General features: G+C 35.4%; 3 protein-coding genes across 4 annotated transcripts; 2 read left to right on the forward strand and 1 right to left on the reverse strand.

The window, feature by feature from the left end:
* The first annotated feature begins 333 nt into the window (after positions 1–333).
* On the forward strand, positions 334–3,579 carry LOC113686328 (uncharacterized). The gene is made up of 5 exons (XM_027203939.2): positions 334–748; positions 1,230–1,303; positions 2,123–2,275; positions 2,394–2,565; positions 2,937–3,579. The coding sequence occupies exons 1-5, from the start codon at positions 370–372 to the stop codon at positions 3,251–3,253; spliced, it is 1,095 nt and encodes a 364-aa protein (XP_027059740.2). The 5' UTR covers positions 334–369; the 3' UTR covers positions 3,254–3,579.
* On the reverse strand, positions 3,556–12,595 carry LOC113686327 (proline-, glutamic acid- and leucine-rich protein 1). Of its 2 annotated transcripts, XM_089209426.1 has the most exons (21): positions 12,458–12,595; positions 12,267–12,325; positions 11,619–11,724; positions 11,352–11,423; positions 11,139–11,216; positions 10,964–11,035; positions 10,528–10,587; positions 9,973–10,123; positions 9,744–9,879; positions 9,522–9,609; positions 9,236–9,330; positions 8,548–8,658; positions 8,105–8,243; positions 7,133–7,177; positions 6,991–7,036; positions 6,331–6,387; positions 5,906–5,961; positions 5,610–5,819; positions 4,440–5,147; positions 3,964–4,063; positions 3,795–3,933 (listed from the first exon to the last, which is right to left on the reverse strand). In XM_089209426.1, the coding sequence occupies exons 1-20, from the start codon at positions 12,566–12,568 to the stop codon at positions 3,980–3,982; spliced, it is 2,484 nt and encodes an 827-aa protein (XP_089065552.1). In that variant the 5' UTR covers positions 12,569–12,595; the 3' UTR covers positions 3,795–3,933; positions 3,964–3,979. The 2 variants fall into 2 exon arrangements, with proteins under 2 accessions (XP_027059739.2, XP_089065552.1); XM_027203938.2 differs by having other exon boundaries at positions 3,556–4,063.
* Positions 12,596–12,623: 28 nt separating this feature from the next.
* On the forward strand, positions 12,624–24,896 carry LOC113686240 (conserved oligomeric Golgi complex subunit 3). The gene is made up of 25 exons (XM_027203835.2): positions 12,624–12,821; positions 13,203–13,325; positions 13,828–13,889; positions 14,426–14,591; positions 15,232–15,306; positions 15,869–15,961; positions 16,653–16,781; positions 17,363–17,437; positions 17,803–17,846; positions 17,948–18,074; positions 18,687–18,778; positions 19,044–19,149; positions 19,899–19,932; positions 20,091–20,170; positions 20,295–20,372; positions 20,732–20,789; positions 20,874–20,968; positions 21,082–21,171; positions 21,595–21,798; positions 21,934–21,975; positions 22,399–22,491; positions 22,933–23,014; positions 23,145–23,272; positions 23,697–23,795; positions 24,314–24,896. The coding sequence occupies exons 1-25, from the start codon at positions 12,630–12,632 to the stop codon at positions 24,338–24,340; spliced, it is 2,394 nt and encodes a 797-aa protein (XP_027059636.2). The 5' UTR covers positions 12,624–12,629; the 3' UTR covers positions 24,341–24,896.
* The last annotated feature ends 184 nt before the right edge of the window (positions 24,897–25,080 follow it).

A 25,080-nucleotide genomic window follows, 5' to 3' on the forward strand; every position in this document is an offset into this window, starting at 1 on the left:
AGCTCTTTCAGCTTTAGGAAGGAATGGCGTACGCCACTTTTCCCGCCACTAACACCATTTCCATTTTCCCGCCAGTTGACGCTTGCGCGTTTCTCAATTTAGAATAGAAACAGCCACAAAAAGAGAAAGGAAAATAAAATGAACCACGCAGATTGTAAATTTCTAGGCTCAATAATCTCCTATAAATTAAATTATATTAGGAAAAAATTCTTAAGAATAGTGAATAAATGAAGGGCCACAATCTTCTCTTCACTACGCCGTCATGAGAGGAGAATTTGGACTTGGATCTGTGCTGATCTAAGCCAATGGTTCGTTTTCGCGCCAAAATAAATTTCGAAAATATTAGCATACATTTAATTGAAATCCAAGATGGCGGCCGGCGAAGAGAACGACGGAGCTGCCTTGAACAAAGTCGTTATCCCTAAGAAGCAAGAAAAACGAAAATCATGTGAAGAAAATGTCATCTCCAATTCTTCCTCAGACTTCACGTGCCCCATATGTTTGCAAATACTTATCGAACCTGTAGTAATGCCTTGCGAACACGAGCTGTGTTGGCCGTGCTTCAAGCAAAATGTGGAGGAGGCGAATTTCCTTTGCCCTCTCTGTCGAATGAGGATTTCAAGTTGGGCGAGAAGAAATTCGCGAAATGGGACACTGGTTAATGTAGCACGATGGCGACAAATTCAGCAGCTCTTCCCAGAGAAATGTCGCAAAAGATTACGTGGTGAAGATGATGACGATATCTTTGGTTAGAAAACCTTGTTGTTTGAGTTTTATAACGCTAATGCTTTCGTCGACAACATTAACAAAACTTTGAAATTCAACACTATCGAGGTCCCAGTATAACAGTTAAGGCACAAAAAAAAAGATAAAATTTACGTATAAAGGTTTATTTTTGTCCACTAATTAGCTCGCGCAACATTAGTAGAATGCAGCACAAAGATTATTATGATGGGAGAGATTATTCGTTGAACCCATTAATAAATCTTGAGACTATGCTTTTTTCTCTAAATCTGTTCAATACTCACTGGTATTAAGTGATTCAGGTATTCTATAATCCGTTTTCCGGAGAGAAAGAAAAATGGAGGGGTGGGGGGGGGGGTTTGGGAAAGATTGCAATCTGTTCACAAGGGGTACAACTTGATTCTGCAATGGTGTTGACCAGTCATAGCCTGCATTTTTTTTTCTGTCATAAATTGTATTTTTTTTTTTCAATTTCACTGGTACAGATATGCCACCAGTAAAACGCACCCTATCCAAGGATGGGGAACTACGTAAAGAGTATGAGGAGGAAATGAGGAAGGCAAGTTACAACAGTTAACTCATTGCATGTACCTAAGCCAGCATGCATTGGTGTTCCTCTGTGAATATTGGTTGAGAAATGTAGGGATCACTGTTCTTCAACACAAAAATGGCTTTTGACTCAAGTCACACTTGTAGAAACAGACTACTTGCCCTGTAAAGATGACCTTGAGACAATAATGCAAAAATTTTTTTTCCTTGAAAGAATATTTCTTTTAGACTAAAGAGGGTTAGTTTCTAAAGAACCTGTAGTGCTGCATCAGTAGGGGGGGAGTATAACATGATAGTTTGGTTTTTATCAATTAAGTTGATAACATGAATTGTGGCTACTGCAGAGAGATTCTAATGCTGACATAGGGAGCACTGTCAAGCACTCTGTGGGAGCTAATCAGATTTGCTCTGATGAAGGGCTAATCCTTGACACAGCTTTAAAATCTCTTTAATGTACCAATCCACAAATTATTTTATCCCTGACTAAGCCTAAAGTTAGGTTAAAGGATGGAACAATGTGTTCTGGCATTATTAATATCTTTGAAATTCTTAACACAAGTCAATGCTACTAGAAAAAAAATTTCTTCTTGTAACAAATCTGAATCTCTATTTTATTAACCAGTTGGTGAACAAATTTACATAGACATAATGTCTAACCCCAGTTGAAATTTAATTGAAGGGGTGCCAATTTAAGGCAGATGTTGCCTAATGACTGACAGTTGTCTGGAGCTCTAATGTAATGACCTTTCTATCACAAACAGTCATTTATACCTCAGACAAAGTGAATATCCAATCCCTATCTGATGTCATTTTCAAATATCTGTCTTAGTTGAAAGTAGCAAGAGAGGAGGAAATGAAGGCAAGTGAAGAGGTTATCTACAAATTACAACAAGAGGAACAGAGATTAATGAGGTCTCTAGAATACCAGAGACTACAAGATGAAGAACTTGCAAGAAAAATGATAAAGGAGGAACAAGGACAGGTGAGTAGTATACAGTAGCTTGAGCATAGTGGATCATTGAGAAGTTTCTTTTCTGTTGAAGTTTAGCTTGAAGCTAATCACTGGAATCTTTGTGTTATTGCTCTTTGGATTTCTACAGAACTCAATGGGACAGCTGCCTAAAAATAAAAGCTTATCAACAACCCCATACAAGAATAAAATTGTGAAAGGAAAAAAGATAAAAGGACAGAGTACTCAAGCTGGTCACAGTAACAGTACACTAGACAGGTGGTTCCTTCCTACAAGGCATACCTCTCCTGGTGATGTTCAAGGTATTCCATTCAAATATTATTTACATTCTTGGAAAGTTGCCAGTACTATGCCTAATGAAGGCCTGGTTCTATTTAAGACAATACAACATTTTGAAAGCAGGTTTTCTTCTCAGGCAAGTTGAAAGTCATGATTTCCTTACTTGCATAAATACCATAGATCCAGGTATTTATCTCTTTCAGTTTTAAAAGTAGAAATCACAACATGCTGCTGGCAATCAAAGTTTGAGGACAGGTTATGTAGTTGAAATTGAACATTATTTACTTCAAGAGCTTAAAGTTTTACTCCAAGCCACAAAATAAAAGTGTGGTAATTCTACAGACAAGAATTCCTCTATGTATAATCTTAATTATTATATTTACTTTGTTAACAGGATTATCAAAGAATAAAAGCAGTCATGGTAAATCCAATTTCAGAAAAAATTCCTCTGAAGACAAAGAGGATTCCATCTTTTCATCAAGTTCTACATTTAGTGATATTTTTAACATGAGCAATCTACAATTCCTTGAAGAAAGAAGAAAACAAGAAGAACAAGACCTTCAGTTTGCAATAAATTTACAAAAAGAATTTGATCTGGCAAGTACAAAGGCTTTAGAGGTGGACAGAAAGAAAGGAACTGTTGATGCATATTTACTACGGACTGTCAGTGAAAATGAAGTGGAAAGTGGCACTGATAATATACCTTCATAAAATAAACGGTGACATTCCTGTTTTTTATTTGTTTTGACATATTTTTTAAAACTTAAAAGTTAAACTGTGAAAATTTCTTGGCTCAAAATTGTAGCAGGTTTTGTTTGCATAAACTTTTGTTTTGACTATGCCCTCTAATGTGCCTACTTGTAACTGTGTTTGTCTTGGTGAAAGTCTGTGATTAAAGTGTCCTAAAGGGCATAAGAAGGGAAAAAATTATTTCAAAATTACTAATAATAATAAAAAAAAACTAAATTAAAGTAGATATCAAGTGGTGTTATAGGATGAAGGAGAGATATAAATAAAATAATTTGTGGTTTATTTGATGCACTTAGTTGTAGTAATAATAACAATAATGATGATAATGATAATAATAATAATAATGTCAAAAATATTACGAGCTATTATTCTTATGATCTACAACGGGGTGAGCCGGAAATCCTTTCTTTTGGGAAGTGAAGGAGGAAGCTGTTACATTTCCAGCAAAAGTTTACTTTTTTGAGTTCCCTTTATACAAATTAATAACTAAGTGTCATCAAGGTTTTAATTTTGCTCCATTACACAGCTTGAGCATGTATTCTGTTGGTGTAGTAAACTGAAGTCAGCTTCCTTCATTAAATTTCATTTGAGTTTCTGATGTATTCTGCTGTTTCTGCACATATGATTCTTGTGTAGAGGTACAGTTAACCTAACTGGGTCTTCTAGGGAGGCACATGGTTGCAACACTCATGAAAATTCTTGCTCATCAGAGTCTGGGTACGAGTCTACAAATGCAGCTAACATCTGGGCAGTTTCATCATTTTCATTCTCCTGAAAATTGATTCATTCAGAAAAAACTCATTTGAAATGAACAGATGAATGGTTAAGTAAATGCAAAAAAGTGGCACAGTGCAAAGGTAAGAACACTCCCCTCCCACTGCGGTGGCTTGAGTTTGTTTCCCACACCTGGGGTCACATGTGGATTGAGTTTGTTGTTGGTTCCTCTCCTTGTTATGTGGGTTTTTCCCCAGGTCCTTGGGGTTTCCTCCCTCTGCAAAAACCTACATCCCAACTTCCAATTTGCCTTGGAAACAGTGGACAGGAAGAGCCACCTTGTGGAATGCAGCCTGCTTAATTATTATTATTATTATTATTATTATTATTATTATTATTATTGTTATTACTATTGTGTTGATTACTAGCTTACCTCATTTAAGGAGGTATTATCACTATTTGCAACACTTTCTGTGAGTTGATCTTTATTTGCTGTGGGCAATGTACTGTTGTTGTTAATTAAAATTTTCTCCTTTGAACTGCAATTATCAGTATCAGTTTTCCTTCTCTTGGGCTCAAATATTCTAGCATACTGTGGAGAAGGTCCAAAGTCTTCATCAGGCAATGTTTCTGATAAGACAGTTTGACTTGACTCATTGTTCTGAGGTTGGGTTGAGATCTGGCTGGCTGTGTTTCCTGCATCAGCAGGTGATTTATCTATTCCACTGTTACCTTGGCTTTCCTTATCACTCTTACTAGTAAAAGACTTATCAGATTGATTAAAAGATATTTCATTCTGTATAGACTCTTGTACTGTTTGATTCCCGACATCTATAACAAAACTGTTATCCATACTTCCCCCTTCTCTAGCTCCAAATTCCCCTTGCTCCGTAGGGATTTGGTTTGTCTGTAAATAATCAGCATGATTTCCATTATTGCTTTCAGATTCCCTGCTCAGACTTTGCCAGTTTGTATTCATAACATGCTCAAATGTAATTGAAGAGGCCATTTCTGTTGTATTTGCATGCTCCTCAGAGGTGTTAAGCTGTAAAGGCCCTGGTGCAGAACACACTTGTGGGAATATCCGTGGGTGAATGATGGTATTAACTACAGCTAAGGCTTCTTGGCAGAAACTTGATACCTAGGAAAGAGTGTTACTGCTAATTATTTTATGAAATATTTGAAGATATAGCCTGTTTTTTTCTGTGATGTCATTGTCCAGAGTGAAATCAATCTAAGAGCCACTGGTGAATAACCAATATGAACAAAAGTGCTTGTCTTGTATGTGCTGACAGGCTACTCAAAACAGCTGAGCACTTATAAAGGGGGTAAGTTTCTAAAGAAACTGTGGTGCTGCATTGGTGGGAAAGTATAACAAGGTAATATAGTATTATCAACTGAGTTTATAACATAAACTGGCCTCTGTTAAGAGTTTCAAAGCTACCATTTTGAGTGTTAGCTCTTTGCTAAGGGGAGAATCAACAATTAGATCTCTAAGATTTAATTACTATTGCTTTCAACCTGTGAGAGATAATTCACAAGCCTCAAATTCTTATTTCCAGCTGTAGTAAAATAAATGTTTACTGAATCAAAACTGACCAACCTTAAAATCCCTATCCTGCAGTCCTAAACTAAACAATCTTGCAGCATGATGCACAGGTGGTGGAACACAATGAGAGTTAGTGAGCAGACAATTAAGTAGAGCATGATATAATGCCTGTCGACAATATGCACTTGTGTAAGGTATGGGGAAACCATTGAATGAAGACTGCTGACATTGAATGATCAGTTTGACAATGACAACTTGCACTTCCTAAAGAAAAATTGAAATGAGGATAAGAACATTGAATCATTTGTTCATCTCTAGAAGCAAAAAACAACATATTTACTGTTACTGACCCTTAATGCATCACGAGGAATGTCACTTTCAACTGCAATCAATACTGCACATAAGGCTGAAGATGATAAAATCAATGTTAAACTTCAGGGCCATAAATTAGAGTAGTTTACTGATAATTGGCTCCCCTCAATGTGTTGATGTAAAACACAGTTTAGTCAAACCACAGTTAACCTTTTAACAACCAGAAGTGATTAAAATGTAACTTCTCACTAAAATATCTATACTTTATCCAGCATAAAGGTAATGAGAATATTCCAACTTATTGGGTAAACAATGTAATCTTGATCTAACACCAAATTCTCGTAACTAATTTAATAGGAAATGTGTAGCAGATAGCTGGGAGAATTAACAATAAAACCTTGGGAGTTGAAGAGTTAAAAATTTTGTTATTGAGATGAGATGAACTAATTAAATTTTATTTCACCTTTGAGTGCTCTGCATGTAACACTCTCATTTGCATTTTCATCAATCTTTTGTTGACCTGTGAACCCATGAATGAAAGCAGTTAACATTTTGCAACAGTAAATATGTTGATATAGAGCAGAAAATGTTCTTTAATGCTGCTTAATTATGGAATAGAGATTCAACCTGTTCTTCTTATGTGAAGAAATTGAGACTTCTAAATTATCATGCATAAATCCCCCAACAGCTTTAACATAAATTAAGCATTGTTGTTAGCAATTGCTAGTTACTTTCCTTGCATTAATTTCTGTTGAACCCTTTTTGTATCAGAATTTGTTGTTGTTGTTGTTGCTGATTTTTTTGAAGTTTAAATTTCAACAACTAAATGGGAGAATACAATCTTTGAGTGTAATTATACACCACTGAACCATAGAAAAATAAAGAGTTTTTTGCTGCTGCTGTGGAAAATAGTAATCAAAATTAGTAATAAAAAAAGGTAATAAAAAGGGGAAGTCATGAGGTTGTTATTTAGTTTGACTTTGTTTTCTGTAAAAATATTTTCAGGCCTCGCTGGAAATGGCGACACTTAATTTTTAATAACATTCCCACAGTCAGCAATTAGAACATGAAGGAAAACCACATACAAAAAATCTAATTGTCAGTAGCACTTTATAACAATGACCTGTAAGTAACTGCTCAACATCCTCTTGCATTTTCCTCTTCTTCCCCTACCAAAAAAAAAATGCACACCAGTACAAAAAAGATTATCAAGAAGAACTTTTAAATTTTCATTTTCTATTCTGTCTTTGTACTGGTAACAGTACCTTTCTTGACTGCTGTTTATTTCCACAGCTAGGATTTGGTATCAACTACAGATCAAAAGAGGAAAAGAATTGAACGAACTTGTAAGGCACAATCTCACTCAGGAAGAACAATAAATACTGGTAATAGGACTGAGTGGAGTCTAATTCTGTCTGCAATCATACCAGTGATAAAAATCTGACAACAGTGACGCAGGAGTATGGTTACAAACAGAATTGGTTGAAACAAAGTCCTGTTACCAGTTACTCAAAAATAATGACAACATTTGAGAAAGAAACTAGATATAGGTTATATGTTTTCATAAACAAAAACAACAGATAACTTGGCAAAATACACTGCGACAGCACATGCACGTGACATGTGCTGTCCACCTACACAGGCATGTCATGTCAACTGTCCTATTACTCTGTCCGATTACAAGCATGACACATCCACTGTCCTGTCAGTGCTCAAATAGGGCTGGTGATAAGCAATCATTTTTGAGAATTTTGTTTTAAGTTTTGATTAATGTTCTAATCCCTAAATTTTTGAATGACTCATTTTTTATTTTGGATGTTTTCTTGCATCCCAGGGCTGTCAATTAGGGCTGTAACCTGTAACACCTGTTACATCTGAGCTCACTCACTATTATGGGTGAAGAAGTGAATCACAATATCCCAAAAGTAACGACTGCTTTAAAACTGAATGACAGCCCAGGGAATCTACTCTTTCATTCACAGGTAGATTGCAAATACTATTAGTCAGTTGATTATCTATACACATGACAGGTGATGTCACCCAAAAATGATTGACTCAAGAATAGACTACTTTGAGAACTGATAAATATTTTAAGAAGAAAGGCTGACTTCTTGAAAAACCCAACTGTCAAGTTTTCAAGTCATAAATAGTTTTTGTATCTTAATAGCACAATCCGTACTTGTGTAAGTTAATTGCAATGCCATTTGTAAGCCTTGTCAAGTGTTTCATAATTTTACCTTTGTTTGAGAAGTTAATGGCCTAATGTCATCAAGTATGAGTGACATCAATTTGTTCACCACACTACCCTCCTCAGGCAGGCTATTTGTCAGTTGAACCCAGTGCTCCATGCAGTGATACACAGAACACCTCAATTTCCTGAAAAAAGAGGTAACTATCTTGTGGGAGAAGTAGTTTTTGGTTATTCTGATGAAGGATTTTGTCTCAGCCAAGAGATCCTTCAGAGATCATTCAGAATACATTGGCAAACTCCTTAAGCTCTGCTCTCTAGGTCCAATTCATATTGCAAGATATTCACATTCCTTCTACTGCTGGAGGATACTTATTTTAAGTAGCTGATGACAAATGACATAAAAAAACCTTCACAAAATAATACTAAAATAGGAAATTAAAGGTAACTTTTCCAAGTTCAGGATGAAGATTTCACAATTATTTTTCTAACCTGTATGGTTTGTTGAAGCCATAAGCAGGGTCTTGAGTTTTAGTCCATGTAAGCTCTTGCACCAGAAGCTTTATCAACAAGTCACAATATGGAAGCATCACATTTCTACACCTGTTGTGCCATTGGAAAGAAAATATAGATAAACGGGATTCTAGTATGCAGCTCAGGCCATGTATAACCCTTTCATTTCCAAGCTCTCAAAATCAATTCTCCTTTTTATCTGCAGTTATACATTTAAAATTTTAAGCAGTTTGGTGTGAAATCAAACAATCATCCCATTCCAATTTTTTTCCTTTTTTCTTATTTCCTTTTCCCAGACAATGTATACATATTAGAAATTACTTCCTGATTAGTTCCAAGAGTGAAAAGGTTTGGTCAAAGTCTGGCCCTATTACTTTAAACACCATCTCAAAGTTTCCTTCTTCTTCTTCTTCTTCTTTTTTTTTAATCAAAGTTGCCTCAAAGGCATAACTTGAAAATGTTTTAAGTAGGTTGCCTATATCTGGGATACAATCAAGGTACCTTGCCTTTTAAGACTAAAATACTTTACCTAGTAGCCCAGTAACTGAGATTCATAAAAATAGTATAACAACAGAAGAACCAAGACCAAGTATGCTTAGTATTGTCACAAACATATGAAACATAATATTTAACATATTGGTTAAAAAGAAAACATTAAATAATTTACCTTGTGATAAGTGTGGTTAACAAATCTACAGCATTTGTATGAATTAATGGTAAACTTGCTCTCAACAACACTGATTCCACAACAACAGCACTTTTCTGCAAAATAAACATTTAAATCAAGCTTAAAAATATGAATGTCCAATGTTAATACAAAAAAAGTTCCTTGAACACTGATTGGTCCACAAGTTATTTTTCTAGAAAAATATATCTTTCATTAGGTAAATAACCATTCTCCTATGATATCACTGTTTCATGCAGTTTAATCAATATATAATTTTCACTCTTACCAGTGAGTTGCAAGTCACATTCATTATTCTCACTAAAAGGTTCATTGTAGAATCAATAGGAACTGCCACAACTTTTAGATGTTCTTCCCTTAAAATGACAGAGGAAATATTTTCATCACTTTATGAAAATCATATATTTAACATTCCTAGAAAAAATTGACAAAAGCAACGGATATGATTGTGAAGTTCTGTCCATACATGTGTCCCTGGGAAACAAGTTACCTCATCATTCCTGAGAGGAGGTGAAGCAATGAATTCAACCTTGTGATAAGAGTGTGTGTTCGGTCTGGTTCTGTGGCTGGAACATCACCAAGTGGAAGGGATTCATTTTCTGAGTCTTGGGAGGGTTTGTTGGCAACTGGAGTAAATGATGTGAAATTGGTAAATGAACTTCACAATTTACTGTTTCAATAAATTAAGATGAAGAAAAGAATTATCCTGAACAACATACCTGGCTCAACATTTTCATAGGCGCTATCAAGGAGTTTATGAATTGTACAAAGTACTTTGTTCCATTGTATATTCCAAGGACACAGCTGTTGCTTGTCACCTGACCCACTGCGACTACATCTTGGTAACAAGGCGTAGCAATTGCATGCAGCCTGTGGCAAAAAAAAGATACACAGTAATGTTTTTGTTTCTCTTAACTTGCACTCAAACAAAAAAGAAGTCTTCTTTACAACTGTTGCTTACTGTTCATCTAGGTGTTATTATTGACTCTAAAAATCTTAAATATTTTGGAATTACAACATATGTTGACGTCAGGAAGAACAATTCCAGTTGCTGCCAGTTCTCCACTTGGATGCTCATTTCAGGCTTCTGAGTGGTAGACATAAAGTCTACCGATAAGTCTTAAGATCTTTTCTTGTTGGTAATTTTGTCCATTTTTTTACTTCATTACAGCATAAATTAAGACCAAGTTTGTTAAGTATGCAGCGCAAGTTGCCTGAATGAAATCAACCAAAAGCCTGCTGTTCAAAATGTTCAATTGACCACAACAACATACCTTCATTGTTTCATTGCAGAATGAATTTAAAGGTGGTAAAAGAAATTTCTCAATTTGATTCTGAAAATAAAGAGATAAAATTATAATAAAGGTGTAGCTGACATAAAGATGTGAGTGACCTTGAGCTAAACCTAGAGTTGCAACCCTTGACAATACTTTCGGCAGACTTGGCCGAAAAAAAAAAACTATAAAAACTATGTTGTGATAGTAAGACTTACTATATATAGAAGTGAATTAGTTACGCACGATATAATCTAACTATTGTATTGCGTGTGAACTGGCTATGGAAGGCATTACAGTATTGCAAGGATGAGTGCATGAGTTTTCTGGCACTGGTCATTGTCAAAAGTGGACCCCTTACTGAGTCATAATTTGTCTTTAACTGCTTTGTCAATCATGCTACAGCACTTACGAGAGCCTGATTAAAATTACTTACTCTGGAGGGTCCTGAAGGTCCTGGGAAATAGCGAATACATGAAGATAGCATCAACAACACTGAGCTCTCGTCCTACAAATAATTACAGACATGATCATGGATGAAAACAAAGCAATGTTTGCTCCTGTACGTATTGTTCTTTCCATAAGTTCATTACTTTTAATGCTGCACTTACTGAACATTTGTTGGCCAACAAGGTTGAAATGATGGATGGAAGGACTGAGTTAGACAACTCTCTTGATAATTCTGAAAACTGAACAATAAAACTTTTGTTATAATAGGTGGTGAGTATACTTGAAGCAAATTGCAATTTTTTTTAATAAGTGTACAATGTGATAGTCTTTGGGAGTCTTGCTAAAAAAAATATTGTTTAAAAGCATCCTCTTACCTCTGCTGCATGTTTTAAAATGTTATCAAGGATCTTGCTGCAATACTGAAGGACACTTGACTTTTTTGAAGTCTATAAGCATTGAAAAACTATGTCAAAAATTCTGGATAATATTTTGAAAAATTTATGAATGGAGAACCCAAGCCAACAAAACAACCATAGGAAAAAAAAAGCCCAAAAAAAACAAAAAAAAAAAAACAAAAACATAAACAAAATACAAAAAAAAAAAAAAAAAGACAGGACAAAGAAAACAACCTGAAAAGCTACCTGAATTATCTGGAGAAGACCTCTTAGCCATGATGAACAATTTGTCCTGAAGGCTTCTGTATCACATTGTTCAACTGTTATTCCAAGTAGACAAACACCTAACCAACTGTAAAATTAATCAATACCAGATCATTTATTCTTTTTGCACACTGAGGTTGAAAGCTTTTTGGGTTAATTGTAAGAGCGTGTATCTAGTTCCTAAGACTTACATGTATGAAGCAACATTTATGGCATGGTTCTGTGGAAAAGGAAAGGCACTAAGACTTTTCCATAAATCCTTGGTAAGGTCTATATTTAGAGAAATGTTCCAGTTATTTGTCATTTGATCCCCCTGATATCTGGCCCACTATTTATGAAATTTGATGATGGGGAGGCTAGTACTTGCGTAAGTTACCTTTTACATAATGAATGGGGAAGGATCATTAAATTTGCTTGTTTTATCATGTCTCATGTCTGTCTTTGTCTTTATTTTCATCCAGCAAGGACGGGGGAGCTGTTAGTCGTTCTCATTTTCAAAGGGGTGAGGAGGTGGGGGGGGGGGGGTGGGAATGAGTAAAAACCAGCTAAGTTAAAGTAGATATCCCCTTTAACAGCCTACATCGCTCTGTTTACAGCATATCACCTTGCAATAAAAATATCTACATTTACCAGTCAGTCTTTGAATTAAGAAGACTATTGACTTTTCCTATCCAGCCATCCGGAATTTTCTGAAGTAAAAGATAGAAAAAATTATATTTTACCCGGGTGAGGATTGCACGTGGTGTACCCACCTAATGAAAACAAACATACCAAGAAGTATTTGAACGGAGGATTTTAAATATAGCTGTTATTTTACTTACCTCTAAATTAAGGTGCTGTTTTGATTCTATGCATTCAAGAAAAAAGGCTGTATAACTCTCGGGTTTCGTCTCCAGAAACGAACTTACTAAAATGGACAATTCGGCCGCCATTTTGTTTTTACTTGGGAAACAGCTGACTTGTAATAAATGCAGTCTCGTTATAAAAACCTCAATGCATTTCGGACGAAGTGCCAACATGGCGGCTCAAGCTCAAGCTGGGTATTCGTCGTATTCCAATGAGATAAAGGAGAAGCTAAGTCTATGGGATGTGAAGGATTCTCCTCTTGCACCATTGTCAGAAAAGCAAAGAAATAGTGTACTTGAACTTACTACAGTAGCAGGAAATCGTCCTCTTTTAGACGAGGTGAGTTAAAAAATGGTACATTTGGATCAGCTGTTTTGAACCAAAACAGTTAGATTAATCAGCTGAGGACATAAATTCTGATAGAATGTAAGAGGCAGACAATGAGTGCTGCGTACCTGATGAAATGCATATTTCTTAATTATTTCACAGAAATATTTCCTCACGTTACTTCCTCGTTTTGCTTAGTTTTTGTAATATGGTTTTGCATACCCAATTGTTTATCTACTTAAGTGAATTTGATTGCTAAACAGAATGCTTGTGATGTGAGATCATGGAACAGGAGATCAATACATTTTTCTTCATCTTAATGACAAGGCACATAGTCCCACTCACTTTAAAGTAAAGCATATTTCTTTATTATTCTCTGCTAATCAATCAAAGTTACCTGATGACGACTGCACTAGTTTACCTGCAAAGAGGACCTTGAGTGAAACCAGTAAAGAAGCTGCTGTGGACATGGCAACAGTTGATTTGGGATCAGAAAAAATAGAAAATGCTCAGCAGGTTGGGTTTTCATCTCTGTTGTTAATCCTTAAGCTTCAACTCCCGTGAGGGACCAAGACAGAATTTCTCCTTACAATATCAATAGAATATCAAACTGATAAGTGGTGAGCATAAGGAAAGATATCAATTAGAGGATTAGAGAAATCCAACCCACTCTCTTCAAATCAGTAAGGAATATTCATGACATTAACATCACAAATAAACCAAACAGAAGGACCTAACTTTACCAACAGCCCTTCTCAGGACTATGCTCACCAACAGTCAGACTACATTAAGCTGCTTTCAAAATCTGGGTTAGTCCAGTGTGGTGTGTGAGATGTCAATCATTCTAATTTATTTTAAACAAGTTTGAATGTTGTTTAAGGTATAAAGCTGACCATCAGAATGAGGTCACTCTTTTGACTTATCTTGAAAGTAGTGTTGATTTCTGTGCTGTTCACAAAGCCTAGTTGTGCTATGATGTTATTAGGTAAGTTTTAAACTAAATTTTTTTCATTAACAGTTTTTTGCTTGGTTTGCAAATGTTGAAGCACAAATGGAGGAGGAGCAGGAATCATCTTACAGGTAACGGAAAATTAATGGGTATTGTTCTGTGACCCCAAAAAAATGTTTTGACTATGTAAAGGATAGGTTAACATGGGTTTTATTCCCAAATGTAACAAATAGTTTTATCATAATGACTGTATAATTTTAAATTGTTATTTGTAACTTTTTATATACGTAGATATATGCATTTAATAACATTTCTGATATTTTTTTATATAATAGAATAGTTTGTAAATACAGGTAGTATTAATTGTAAGATTTTATGTGTTAAACAGGGCATCCCTTGAAAACAGTTATGTCAAATGACTGAAGGATTTACCCTGCTTTATAATAAATAAAGGTTTACTACTACTACTAGTAATTTTGCTTTATAATATCGATTTCATGCTAAGGATACAGGTGATTAGAACCAGACAATACTGCGTGACTCAGCACCAAATCCTCTGAAGTGAATTTTAAAGAAATGTATGGCAGACAGTCATGAGAATTAATTCTTAGATCTTGGAAGTAAAAGATCTTTGTAACACCTGGTATATGGATAATTTATTCCTCAGATCCTATGCAGCACAGTTGCGTTCTTATCGCGATCATTGTGACAGTATTCTGAGTGAAGTGGAGTCAGCTTTGAATCATCTGCAGGATCTACAGCAGAAGCACTTATTGGTATCCACAAAAACTGGGGCTCTTCATGAAGCTTGTGAACAGCTTCTTCAGGATCAGGTCAAAGAGATAGATATAAACATTTGAGTTTCATTTAAATTCTCTCCATTGAAGACCTTACCTTCCTTTAACCCTTTAACTCCCAGATCAAATTTGTAATTCTCCTTACTTTCAACCATACAATTATTATAATTGTTCGTTCAGAGAATTTAGTATTGAATCAACTTATTACATCCAAATTGATATTTTTCTTTGTTCTCATCACTTATCTGGTTGATATTGTATTAATACTGTAAGGAGAAATTCTGTCTTGGTCACTTATGGGAGTTAAAGGGTTAAACATTAGCTGTGGGAGTGATTTCAAAATAATGCAGAAATTAGTGGTGTTGAGGTAACAGATGTAGCAGAACCAAAACAATGTGATTGCAGTTGGGCGTTGAAAATTTGTTCCTTATAGCAGTTGGTCAAGGTCAACAAGGTTACAAGATAACAAAATGATTGAACCACGGGAATGTTTTAATGGTTGCTTACATCTACTAAATTATCTGCAGCAGCTTTGAAGTTAAGTGACTAATGTACAGGGAAGTGAGTCACAGCTAGAAGGGAGAATTAATAATCAGATCTTGGCAGTGAAGGGGTTAAGAACCTTTTTTTCCACATTAATAGTTCATCTATTTATTTTCACATGGCAACCTTTCAGACAAAGTTGATGAACATGGCTGAAAGTATCAGCAACAAGTTGTCTTACTTCAACGCTTTAGATCATCTTAGACATGTGAGTGACCAGACCATTGTTATGCTAGGAAAAAAAATTTGTTAGAGCCTTAGCTAATAAGTTGTATGTTTGTCATTTTGGTTTACAATCAAACCAGTGTTATGCGGTGCCATATGAAGCATTCACCCCATGTTCAGCAGTCAGATGTCATTAAAGTCCCAAATTTGTTTTCCCTTCACCACTGTGATTTTCTCCTCAGAGGCCACCCTTTTGTAAGTCCCAATGGCCTGTTTTCATTGTCCTCCACATGTATCAATCAGTTTCTGAAAGCTGAACCACTCAAATAAAACTATTATAAATAATCATGTAAGGAATTTTTTTATTCCAAGTTTCTCTCTCAAAACCAAATTATGTAGTATTATTGAGCAAGATTCTGTGCACTGAGTTGTCAATTATGGCATAAAGTAGTATTGTTAACTTTATAATTTTTTTATAGTACCCCTAATCTGTGGAACCTGTATTAAGTGGTAGACCTGCCATTCCTTGTGGGTGATCACTTAATAAAGGATTGACTGTACTTTAATATGGAATCATTACCCACCACGATTTGGTTTGTTTTCAGAAACTCAATTCATCCACGCTCTCAGTGACAAGCGAGTCCTTTGTTCCAATGCTGGCAAGACTTGATGAGTGTATTTCATTTATATCAAGCAATGTAAGTTTTCTGTCCTTAACCCTTTAAATCCTACAAGTGACCGAGACAGAATTTCTCCTTACAATATCAACACTGTTGGGAAAGTGATGAGAATAAAGAACAATATAAAAAAGATAATTTTTAATTGATCTTCTAGCAGTTCTCTTAACTAACATTATAAGAATTGGATGGCAGAAACTAAGGAGAAGTACCAATGAGATCTTTGGAGTGGAAGGTTTAAATCTTTTGTTTATAAATTCATTTTAAAAACTTAAGTTATTTTTAATGATCTTCAAACTTGGCTGAGCAAGGTTGCAGTTGGGGGAGGGAATACTAGGGTGTTTGTTCCTCCTTTTTTTCAATAAATATAATCATTATGAGAAAGCTTGGTATGCTGCTGAATGCCAGTAGCTGAAGGATATAAGTTCAGATCCATCCCCACCCCCCGTAACTGTATACTGCAAAGCTTGAGGCTCCACCAAGTGTGTAAAGTCCACATTTCATTGGGTACTGGACAAAGAATACATGTATATCCGAGGTCCTGGAGGAACACCCGTCAAATACTCTGCAAATGAGTGTCAGAGGTCTCATGGGGCTATATACCAGCCATGTTCTTATGCAGCATGCCTCTTGCAAGCTGCTGAATTCAGTTGCAATGCAGTAGCTGCAAAACTAGTGGATTACATATGAATATATTTTTTTGTCCTTGTAGCCTCAGTTCAAAGAATCCCAAGTGTATCTTGTCAGATTCAAACAGTGCTTGAACCAGGCCCTCAATCAAGTGAAAATGCATGTTGTGAATTTGCTGAAAAATGCCACAGCACAGGTGTTGGCAAATAAGGTAGGTTGATGGAAAGTGGTTAAAAAAAGTGTCCTATTTTAGACAAAAGTGTCCAATTTTGGATACTTATTTTGATTTTGGACACGAGTTTCTATTTCAAAAACAACCGGTAGTGTTCTATTTCAGATACTAGTGTCTAATTTTAGACACTGGTGTCTGATTTTGGACACCAGTGCCCAATTTTAGATTATAGTGTCTGATTTTAGACACTGGTGTCTGATTTTAGAGACCAAAGTCTCCTTTTGGAAAGAATGTTAGACACATCCAATTTTAGACAGTATCATTTTATTTAAGGAAGTAGTATCAGTTTTAGATAGAAATGTGCCATTTTGGACACTAGTGTTCAAAGACCATTATGGTAACAAATTTCATTTTTGTTCTTAATTATGCTTATCTATCAAGTTGATTATTCATTGTAGTTAATATTGGTTGAAAATATGTCAGGTCAAAAGGAAGATTTGGTTTGACACATGTCCTGTTTAGGAAGAAAACTTATTTCCAGTGCTGCAGTTGAATATTTTTGAGGGTATGATGATTTTGAAAGGAAACTTGTTTTCTTGTTTTTTCATTGGCTATTTCAGGAAGGTGGAAATTCTTCTGAAAGTTCCTTTGCTTTATTTTATGGGAAATTCAGGACTTGTGCTCCAAGAGTAAAGGTCAGTCACTGTATTTAACTTTATTTTTATTGTTGGAAGCTAAAGGAGATACAGGTAACCTTTTCATTCCCAATATCTCCTTGGTAAGTCTTCATACTGTCTACCATAAGTTGATTATAATTTTGGTTCTGAGAATTTGGTATTGGATTGAATGATAATCCCCTAATTGATATTTTTCTCAGTTTTCATTATTAATCGGCTTGACATTGTATTGATACTGCAAAAAGAAAGTATGCCTTGGTCTCTGCTGGGAGTGATTTTTTTGTTGTTGTTGTTTGAAAGGGTTAACTGCCTGACAATGAAGGCCAGTTTATTTTCAATTCATTCGATTTACTAAGAATTCATTTTATTCTTTTCTTTAACAGAGTTTAATGGAACAGATTGAACAGAGAAGTCACTTAAGTTCTGAGTAAGTATTACTTAAAGACAATTATTGTAGTGACAGTGAAAAGCAATTTTGAAGGCCTTTTTTATGTGAAAGGTGCCATTTTTTGTTTCTTGATGTTTCAGGTACAGTTCACTTTTAAGTGACTGCCAGCAGTGCTATCTCTCTCAGCGTTCTCAACTCCTGACCCCATGTGTTAGTGATGCTATTGATAAACTGGCCAAGCAGTATGAAAGAAATCCTTGTTCTCTAGTAAGTTTATGCACAGAAATGCAAAATAAGGTTTCTAAACTGCTTTGTGGTGTTGATTGTGTCATTTGACACTGAAAGTACAGCTGGAAAAGTTTTCATTTGAATGGTTGAAACAGAGGAATTTTACCCACTTAAAAGTGAGAAACACCCTGTAACAGTACTACACCCTAACATCAGTATGCAAGTTCTCCTTACTCTTCTTATATTAACTGTGGTACATACAGGGAGAATTTGTCTAACAATCAATAGCTTCTAGAGGTTGTGATCAGTTTCTTTATTCTCATGACCATAATGTTTATTCAGGGATGATAATGTGAGGAGAAATTAGATGCAAGTCACTGTTAGAGATCAAATGTTTCATCCTTTAACTCCCAGAAGTGATCGACAAGAAAATTCTCCCCATAATATCCTTATATCACCCAGCAAACAGATAATGAGAATATTCAAACTTATCATTTAAAACTTGTTATCTTGATCTCATGACAAATTCTCATGACTAAATTACAAGGAAATGTTCAGCAGGTAGAGGGGAGAATTAACAATCAGATCCTGGAGTTAAAGGGTTAAGTCAGGCCAATTATAACTAACCTTAGAATCACATTTATTTCGTAGGTTCGTGCTGGTTGTTCAGTGTTGATTCGCGTCTGTCAGGATGAATACCAGTTATACTATCACTTCTTCTCTAGGCCAAGTTCAGGTCTCGAGTAAGTGAAATATTTTATCACTTGTAATCTTTTTACCTTTGTGAAAGTTTGTTTACTCTGGCTTGTGAGAATTTGGCCTTTCGTACAAGTCAAGTTGGGAGAGTCAAGCTCTTGATGAAAGAAATGTATACAATGGAGAATGAAGTTTAAAAATGTTAGCCACAAACACAAAGGGCTTGCAAAGCTGACAGAATAGATTTAGACTGAATGATTCTGATTGGTTTCTTGTTAATGTTTCAAAATGAAATTTCTCTTTGCTTTGTAGCTCCTTGTTAGAAATTTTGTGCAGTACCTTATACGATTCGCTGAGACCTGTAATAATCCACATGAATCACATGGAGACACTCACTGAACTCTGCACAATATTAAAGGTAAATTTATTTTGTCATAATTATGATCACTGTTATCATTATTGTAGATTGTATGTGGACTTAGTAAATTAATTAAAAGCTTTCTACCCATTTCCAAGCAGTGCTCTCCTTTTAAGCAGTAGCTGGTAAAATTTGCCATTTGTCTTACATCTTAAAATTGCTTGGAATTCTAGAAAAATCAATAGTTTCAAGGATTGCCTATTGGTTTAAAAATTTCATATACCTCTTGTGTGTAAGATAAGAGAGAACACTGCCAAGTGATAAAAAATGACTTATATTGGAAGTGGGTAAGGCCACCAAATTTTGTTAATTTCTGTACCTAAAATATTATATGGAAAAATGTGATCCTAAAGATTGCACCTTATGCTCCGATAAGTATAGGTAATAATATGATTTCCAGTGCAATTTGGTGTCAATAAGCACAAGTAAATTTTTTTGAAGACAATATAATTGCATGAGCCCATAGGGCAAATACCATTTATAGTCTTTGGAAAATTTACAAATGTTTATTACGGCAAATTGCATTCATGTTATTACTTGTTAATAATGTACATGAAAAAAACATCACAGAGTCAGGACAGACAAAATTTTGAAAGCGTCTGCGCGCTATTTGTAATTTGCACTCATGTTACAACTTTGCACCTTGTTATATGAGAATGCACTAATTTTCAGCCAATCAGAAGTGCATAACTTTTCCATGTACATTATTAGGGGTATTATAATAATTGTTCTTTTTTGGTTCTCTTTAGGTGGAAATGATTGAGGATCATGTGCAGCAAAAAGGTATAATTGTTAAATTTTACTAGTTAGCAAAACAATTTGAATTTGTTATTTTAATGTATAGATGACGCAGAGCCAAGAATTTTTTCCTTCCTTTTATGTCAAACAATTTGAGAGAATGCAGGGGTTGGTTGGAATCTAAAATTACTCTTCTTTTTCAGGTGAAGAACTAGCCGCTTTTGAAGTTGTTGTTCTACAGATGTTAGAGGATGTACAAGAACGGCTGGTTTACCGGGCACAGGTAACAACTACTGATACGAACAACTAATTTGGATATCAACGGAGCTTATCTTAGGAAGACGAGTGTCATTTCACTATGTGACAAACATTTTCCTATTTGACACCAATTTTCTCTTTTTTGGCAGGCGTACATTGAGAGTGACATCCAGAAATATTCCCCAGCACCTGGTGATCTAGCTTATCCAGAAAAACTTATTATTGGGGTTGGTAAACACTACTGTACCATTAAAACTGTAGGGTACTTAACCTTTTGACTCCTACATATGCACAAGACAGAATTTTGCCTTTTGATATCAATAAAATACCAAGCAGACAATTGGGGAATTACTAGTTGATCCAATACTAAATTCCTTGAGCTAACATCATAAGAATTGTTTGGCTGACAGTAAGGAGAATTAATAATGAGATCTTGGGAGTGAAAGGGGTGAAAAACTATCAGAGACACCTAATGAACTTGTGAGAGGTTTACCAAGGTAGACTGGCTTTCCATATAACAGGAGTTAAACTTCTTGCAGCCTACTTAGTGTTATCTGAAGACTTTCATTCTACATTCAACTTTCAGGCAGGGGATAATGAGAAAGAGGAAAAACAATCTGGAGAAGAAGAGAAGAAGTCTGTTGGTTAGTTATGATCAAAAGCATTGCCATACTCAAATGCATCTGTCTAACATTTCTTCACCTGTTTTGTATCTTTTTTGTTTGTAGAGTTACCAGGAGCGTTAGCAGACCTTCAGGGTATGTGGTACCCAACAGTCAGACGCACACTGGTGTGTCTCTCAAAACTCTATCGGTGCATCTCGGTGAGGATTATTACCTTCTTTGGGTTGTATTTGATTTTCTGTCCTCTTATTTCATCTAGTTTATATCTCATTGATTTGAAAGTTTATGTTTGATTTCACCTTTTACATTTTAGAAAGAAACATTTGAAGGCCTTTCTCAGGAGGCTTTGTCCCTCTGCATCCAGTCCCTTAAAACAGCAAGCTCTCTTATTGCTCAGAGAAAGGTACAGATACAAACTGACAGATTTAGGTGACTGCCAAGTGTTGACTCAGTTATGTATAAGATCCCTTTGGAGAAGTAGATGCTGCTTCGAAAATCATGTAGCTCTTTCTTCCATGCATCCTTTCAATTTTCTGCCCCCCCTGTCTTTGATGCCTAACCATTTTCTCCCTGTGAGTGATAAGCATCTAAATTCTCCCAACAGTATCACCCTTAAATCAAACATTAAGGTCATGAGAATGAAGGGAATGATTGCGACCTCAATAAGCTCTTGATTGTTAGACAAATTCTCCTTGCAAGTTCCATCATTAGGAAATGTCTAGAAAACAGTATGAGAACTTGTATACTGATGTAAGGTTGTAAAGGGCTAATATTTAGCATTTGGTTTGTATTCTCTACATTTATGTAAGTCTGGCATTTTTCCCAGGATTCTATAAACGGTCATCTGTTCCTCATAAAACATCTGCTGATCCTCAGAGAGCAGATTGCCCCTTTTGATGTTGATTTTGCTGTCAAGGAAATGTCGCTGGACTTCAGTAAAATGAGGACTGCAGCATATGGTTTGTGGAGTCACAGCAACAGGCTGTTTGCTCTCAGTGGCAACAATGCATTGCTGGAATTTTTGTTAGATGTAAGTTTGTTAGATATTAAGGAGAGAGATGCACTCATTTCTAGACAGTATGCCCTTGTCCTGATGTGTTTTGGTAGGAATCTTAAAAAAGTAGTGCTGAACACTAGCTATACTTTACTGGTAATTCTGTTTCAGGGAGCGCCTCAGTTAACAGAAAACTATCTGGATTCAAAGAAGGTAAGGAAAGCTAAATATTTGGACAAACTTAGCTTTGATCTAAATCTAAATTGTCCATATGTACAGAGTCACCCTAGAGAGCTTTTGAGTTTTCTTTGCTTCTTTTACTATTTTTATCTTACTCAATCTTAAAGCAACACACATCAAAAATTGCTGATACAAGTATTTTGCAGGATGTGTGTTATGGTCTTTTATGACCTGGCGTACAAATGAGTTCTTTACAGCTCAGCTGGTTGGGAATCTGAACATTAAATTGAAACTAGGTGCAGTTCAATTCCTTGTAGGAAATTAATTACATTTTTTGCCCCACTAACACAACAAGTGTAGAGGATCTCTCTTATAGAGTCGTGATAATATTACACTCTAGCTTTGTGGCTATTTCCATTTCATAACTGAGCACTTTTGTTTTGTTATCAACTGAAGGATGTTGATGTTGAACTCAGGATTGTGTGTGAGCAGTTTATTCAAAATGTATCAGAGTCTCTCATCTCTCCTTTGTCAGCATTCTTGACCAAGGTAAGTTGAATCTTGATGCCAATTAACTTTTTGATGGATTGAGTGATCTGTCTGCCTTGGTTTTTGGTTGTGGATGGTTTGGTACTTAAACTAAACAGGTGGCAAATAACTTCATTATTAACCCTGTCACTCCAATGAGTGACCAAGACAGAATTTCTCCTTATGATACCAATATAATATCAAACAAACCAGTGATGAGAATAAAGAAAAGTATCAACTAGGGGATTATTAGTTGATCAGATACCAAATTCTCTAAGATAACATCATGAGAATTGTATGACAAACAGTAGGGGGAATTACTAAATAAAAGAGGTCTTGGGGGTGAAAAGGGTTAAAAAAAATAGTTTTTTTGTGTAACTAGTACACTCTTAGTTACTCAAAGATGTCAAGTACACATGAGAAAAATAAAGGAATATGGATTTTCTGAAATTTTTCTTGCAGGTAACAGTGATTAAGAATCTTGCCCAAGAGGAAGGAAAAGATACTAAAGCATTCCTCAAACAACAACCTTTTGCAAAACCAGGTGATAAAAAATATTTCTTACTTTAATACTTTGGGTAGTTACATGAAAAGCTTTATAACCTCCAGCACTTTTTTAAGTCATGAATAGAGTTATGCGTTGTACTTTAAATTTTCTTAATTTTGTTTTTCAGAGAATGTTCGCAAAGTTGTTAGTGAGACTTACATGTTACTGAAGTCCAAGCTCACAAGCACTCTGCAAAGCATGGCTTTGTTTTTGGCAAACAAAGACACAGAGTACATTCTCTTTAAACCTGTCAAGGTAATGATCAACAGTAATTTCTTTTCCTGATATAAATACAAAACCTAACACTCCAATGGCAAAAACACGTGTATAGCAAATCATTACCGAGGGTATCCATTTATAACAAGGACCTGGGACCAAACTGTGGCATAAAAGATGGAACTTTTGCTTTTAATGCTGAGTATTAAAAGACCATTTGGGGCAGTGTCACAGTTTAAATATCACTAACTTTGGGATGTTATATTTTCATGAGTTTGCTCTTGGAATTGTAAATGTAGTTCTAACTAAAACATGCTCTTCAAAAATGAAAAAAAACTGTTGATATCCCAGTACTTGGTAAGAGCCTGCCACTGAAAGTAACAAGGCTGGATTTACAAAAAAGAATTCACTCTTTCTTTTACATTGAGATTAGAATACTCAATGGAATTCTATAACATTACAGGCTAAGGTTCAAGAATATTACAAACAAATGAATGACTTGGTGATGGAAACTTACTCTGAAGAAGATCAACAGATCATTGGATGTCCATCAATTCAGCAGGTATGTTAAGTTAACATGCACAGTGACAATAATGGCATTGTTGACCAAGGTGCATTTGCTGTTGCTCTGGAAGGTAACGGGTGATAGTGCTTGTGATTTTTTATTAAAAGTTGTAATTTGTTTGTGTCACAAGTGTGGGACAAAGGAAAAATCTGAGTCACCCACTTGTTATAGTTTGTTTTCTGCTGTGAAACTGTCAGGGCTAACTTCTGGATACAGTCAAAACTGTCTGTAATGGCAATCTCCTCACAACAGTCACTTTTTCCTTCTCGGCAGAGTCGTTCAGTCTTTTTATTTAACCTATCTACAACAACAACCTCTTCACAAGGATCATGGCCAACAGACTATTCCCATCTTTGAACCTGAGACGTTACAGGTCTCATATAACACTTCCACATTTCCCTGTTGGTCACTTCTTTTTGACCACTGTGGTGAGGTTGGACTTCACTTACTGTTATTCAGTGATAAAATGGGATGAGGGTTCTGGTGTTAGTAAAAACTTTGTTCTTACTTCTCAGGTTTCTCTTCTACTAGCAGTATCATGAAAAATGCTGAGTGGATAAAGCACCCACAGATCAAAATAACTGTTTGAAAACTCCAGCTGGTTCATTAAATATGAAAATTTGATGAGGAATACTGCCTCAGCAAGTTGTTAAACCAGATTGAAAAATTAGATATTTATTTATTTATTACCAAGATTTCCTATGTAAGGGCAAACTCTATTGCAAAGATGGTGGTATTTGTTTGTTGTGTTTTTTTTCTATATAGTTACTTGCCTTCGAGCTTTCCACATATCAGATAAAGATAGATAAAGCAATTACAGAGAGAGGCAAGGGAAGTTACTTATTAGGTAACACTGTGAGACCCTTTCCTAAGATCAACAAATTCATTTTCTGTACTGTCTACATTTCTTTTAACTTCAGCTGCAAGAATTTGGTGTTGAATTTGGTGCTTACTCAATAAGGGCACTAATTAACAATTAATTTGAGGGGGGGGCACTTATCAGAGGGAGGGCAGTTATTGGAACGAGGGTGCTTATAAAATCATCACAGTATATGCAAATATCTATTATAACATAGCTAGTAAATTTGTCTAATCAAATTCAATTGTGTCAACGTGCTTCATATTCCTATTGTACACACTCATAACGTCAGCAAACAAATCCCTTGATAAAAAAAAATTTTTTCCATTGGGTTGAAAATGTTATAAAACAATTGGTTCATGCATCAGCTGTGTGTTCGTTGAGATATGAAGCACTAGGGAAGTTTGGGTAGCACTCAAGAAG

The sequence above is a fragment of the Pocillopora damicornis genome, chromosome 6, assembly GCF_964200805.1.
Source record: "Pocillopora damicornis chromosome 6, jaPocDami1.2, whole genome shotgun sequence".
NCBI lineage: Eukaryota > Metazoa > Cnidaria > Anthozoa > Scleractinia > Pocilloporidae > Pocillopora > Pocillopora damicornis.

What these genes read in the sequence shown, in the direction of transcription:
- LOC113686328 (XM_027203939.2), top strand. Translation starts at nt 370, where the DNA reads ATGGCGGCCGGCGAAGAGAACGACGGAGCTGCCTTGAACAAAGTCGTT. An exon ending in ATGAGGAGGAAATGAGGAAG is followed by an intron (nt 1,304 to 2,122) that starts GCAAGTTACAAC and finishes TATCTGTCTTAG; the next exon opens with TTGAAAGTAGCAAGAGAGGA. An exon ending in CTCTCCTGGTGATGTTCAAG is followed by an intron (nt 2,566 to 2,936) that starts GTATTCCATTCA and finishes CTTTGTTAACAG; the next exon opens with GATTATCAAAGAATAAAAGC.
- LOC113686240 (XM_027203835.2), top strand. Translation starts at nt 12,630, where the DNA reads ATGCATTTCGGACGAAGTGCCAACATGGCGGCTCAAGCTCAAGCTGGG. An exon ending in AAAGAAATCCTTGTTCTCTA is followed by an intron (nt 18,075 to 18,686) that starts GTAAGTTTATGC and finishes TTTATTTCGTAG; the next exon opens with GTTCGTGCTGGTTGTTCAGT. An exon ending in AACTCTGCACAATATTAAAG is followed by an intron (nt 19,150 to 19,898) that starts GTAAATTTATTT and finishes GGTTCTCTTTAG; the next exon opens with GTGGAAATGATTGAGGATCA.
- LOC113686327 (XM_027203938.2), bottom strand. Translation starts at nt 12,568, where the DNA reads ATGGCGGCCGAATTGTCCATTTTAGTAAGTTCGTTTCTGGAGACGAAA. An exon ending in TACATGCAGAGCACTCAAAG is followed by an intron (nt 5,962 to 6,330) that starts GTGAAATAAAAT and finishes TATCATCTTCAG; the next exon opens with CCTTATGTGCAGTATTGATT. An exon ending in ATAATACCTCCTTAAATGAG is followed by an intron (nt 4,064 to 4,439) that starts GTAAGCTAGTAA and finishes ATCAATTTTCAG; the next exon opens with GAGAATGAAAATGATGAAAC.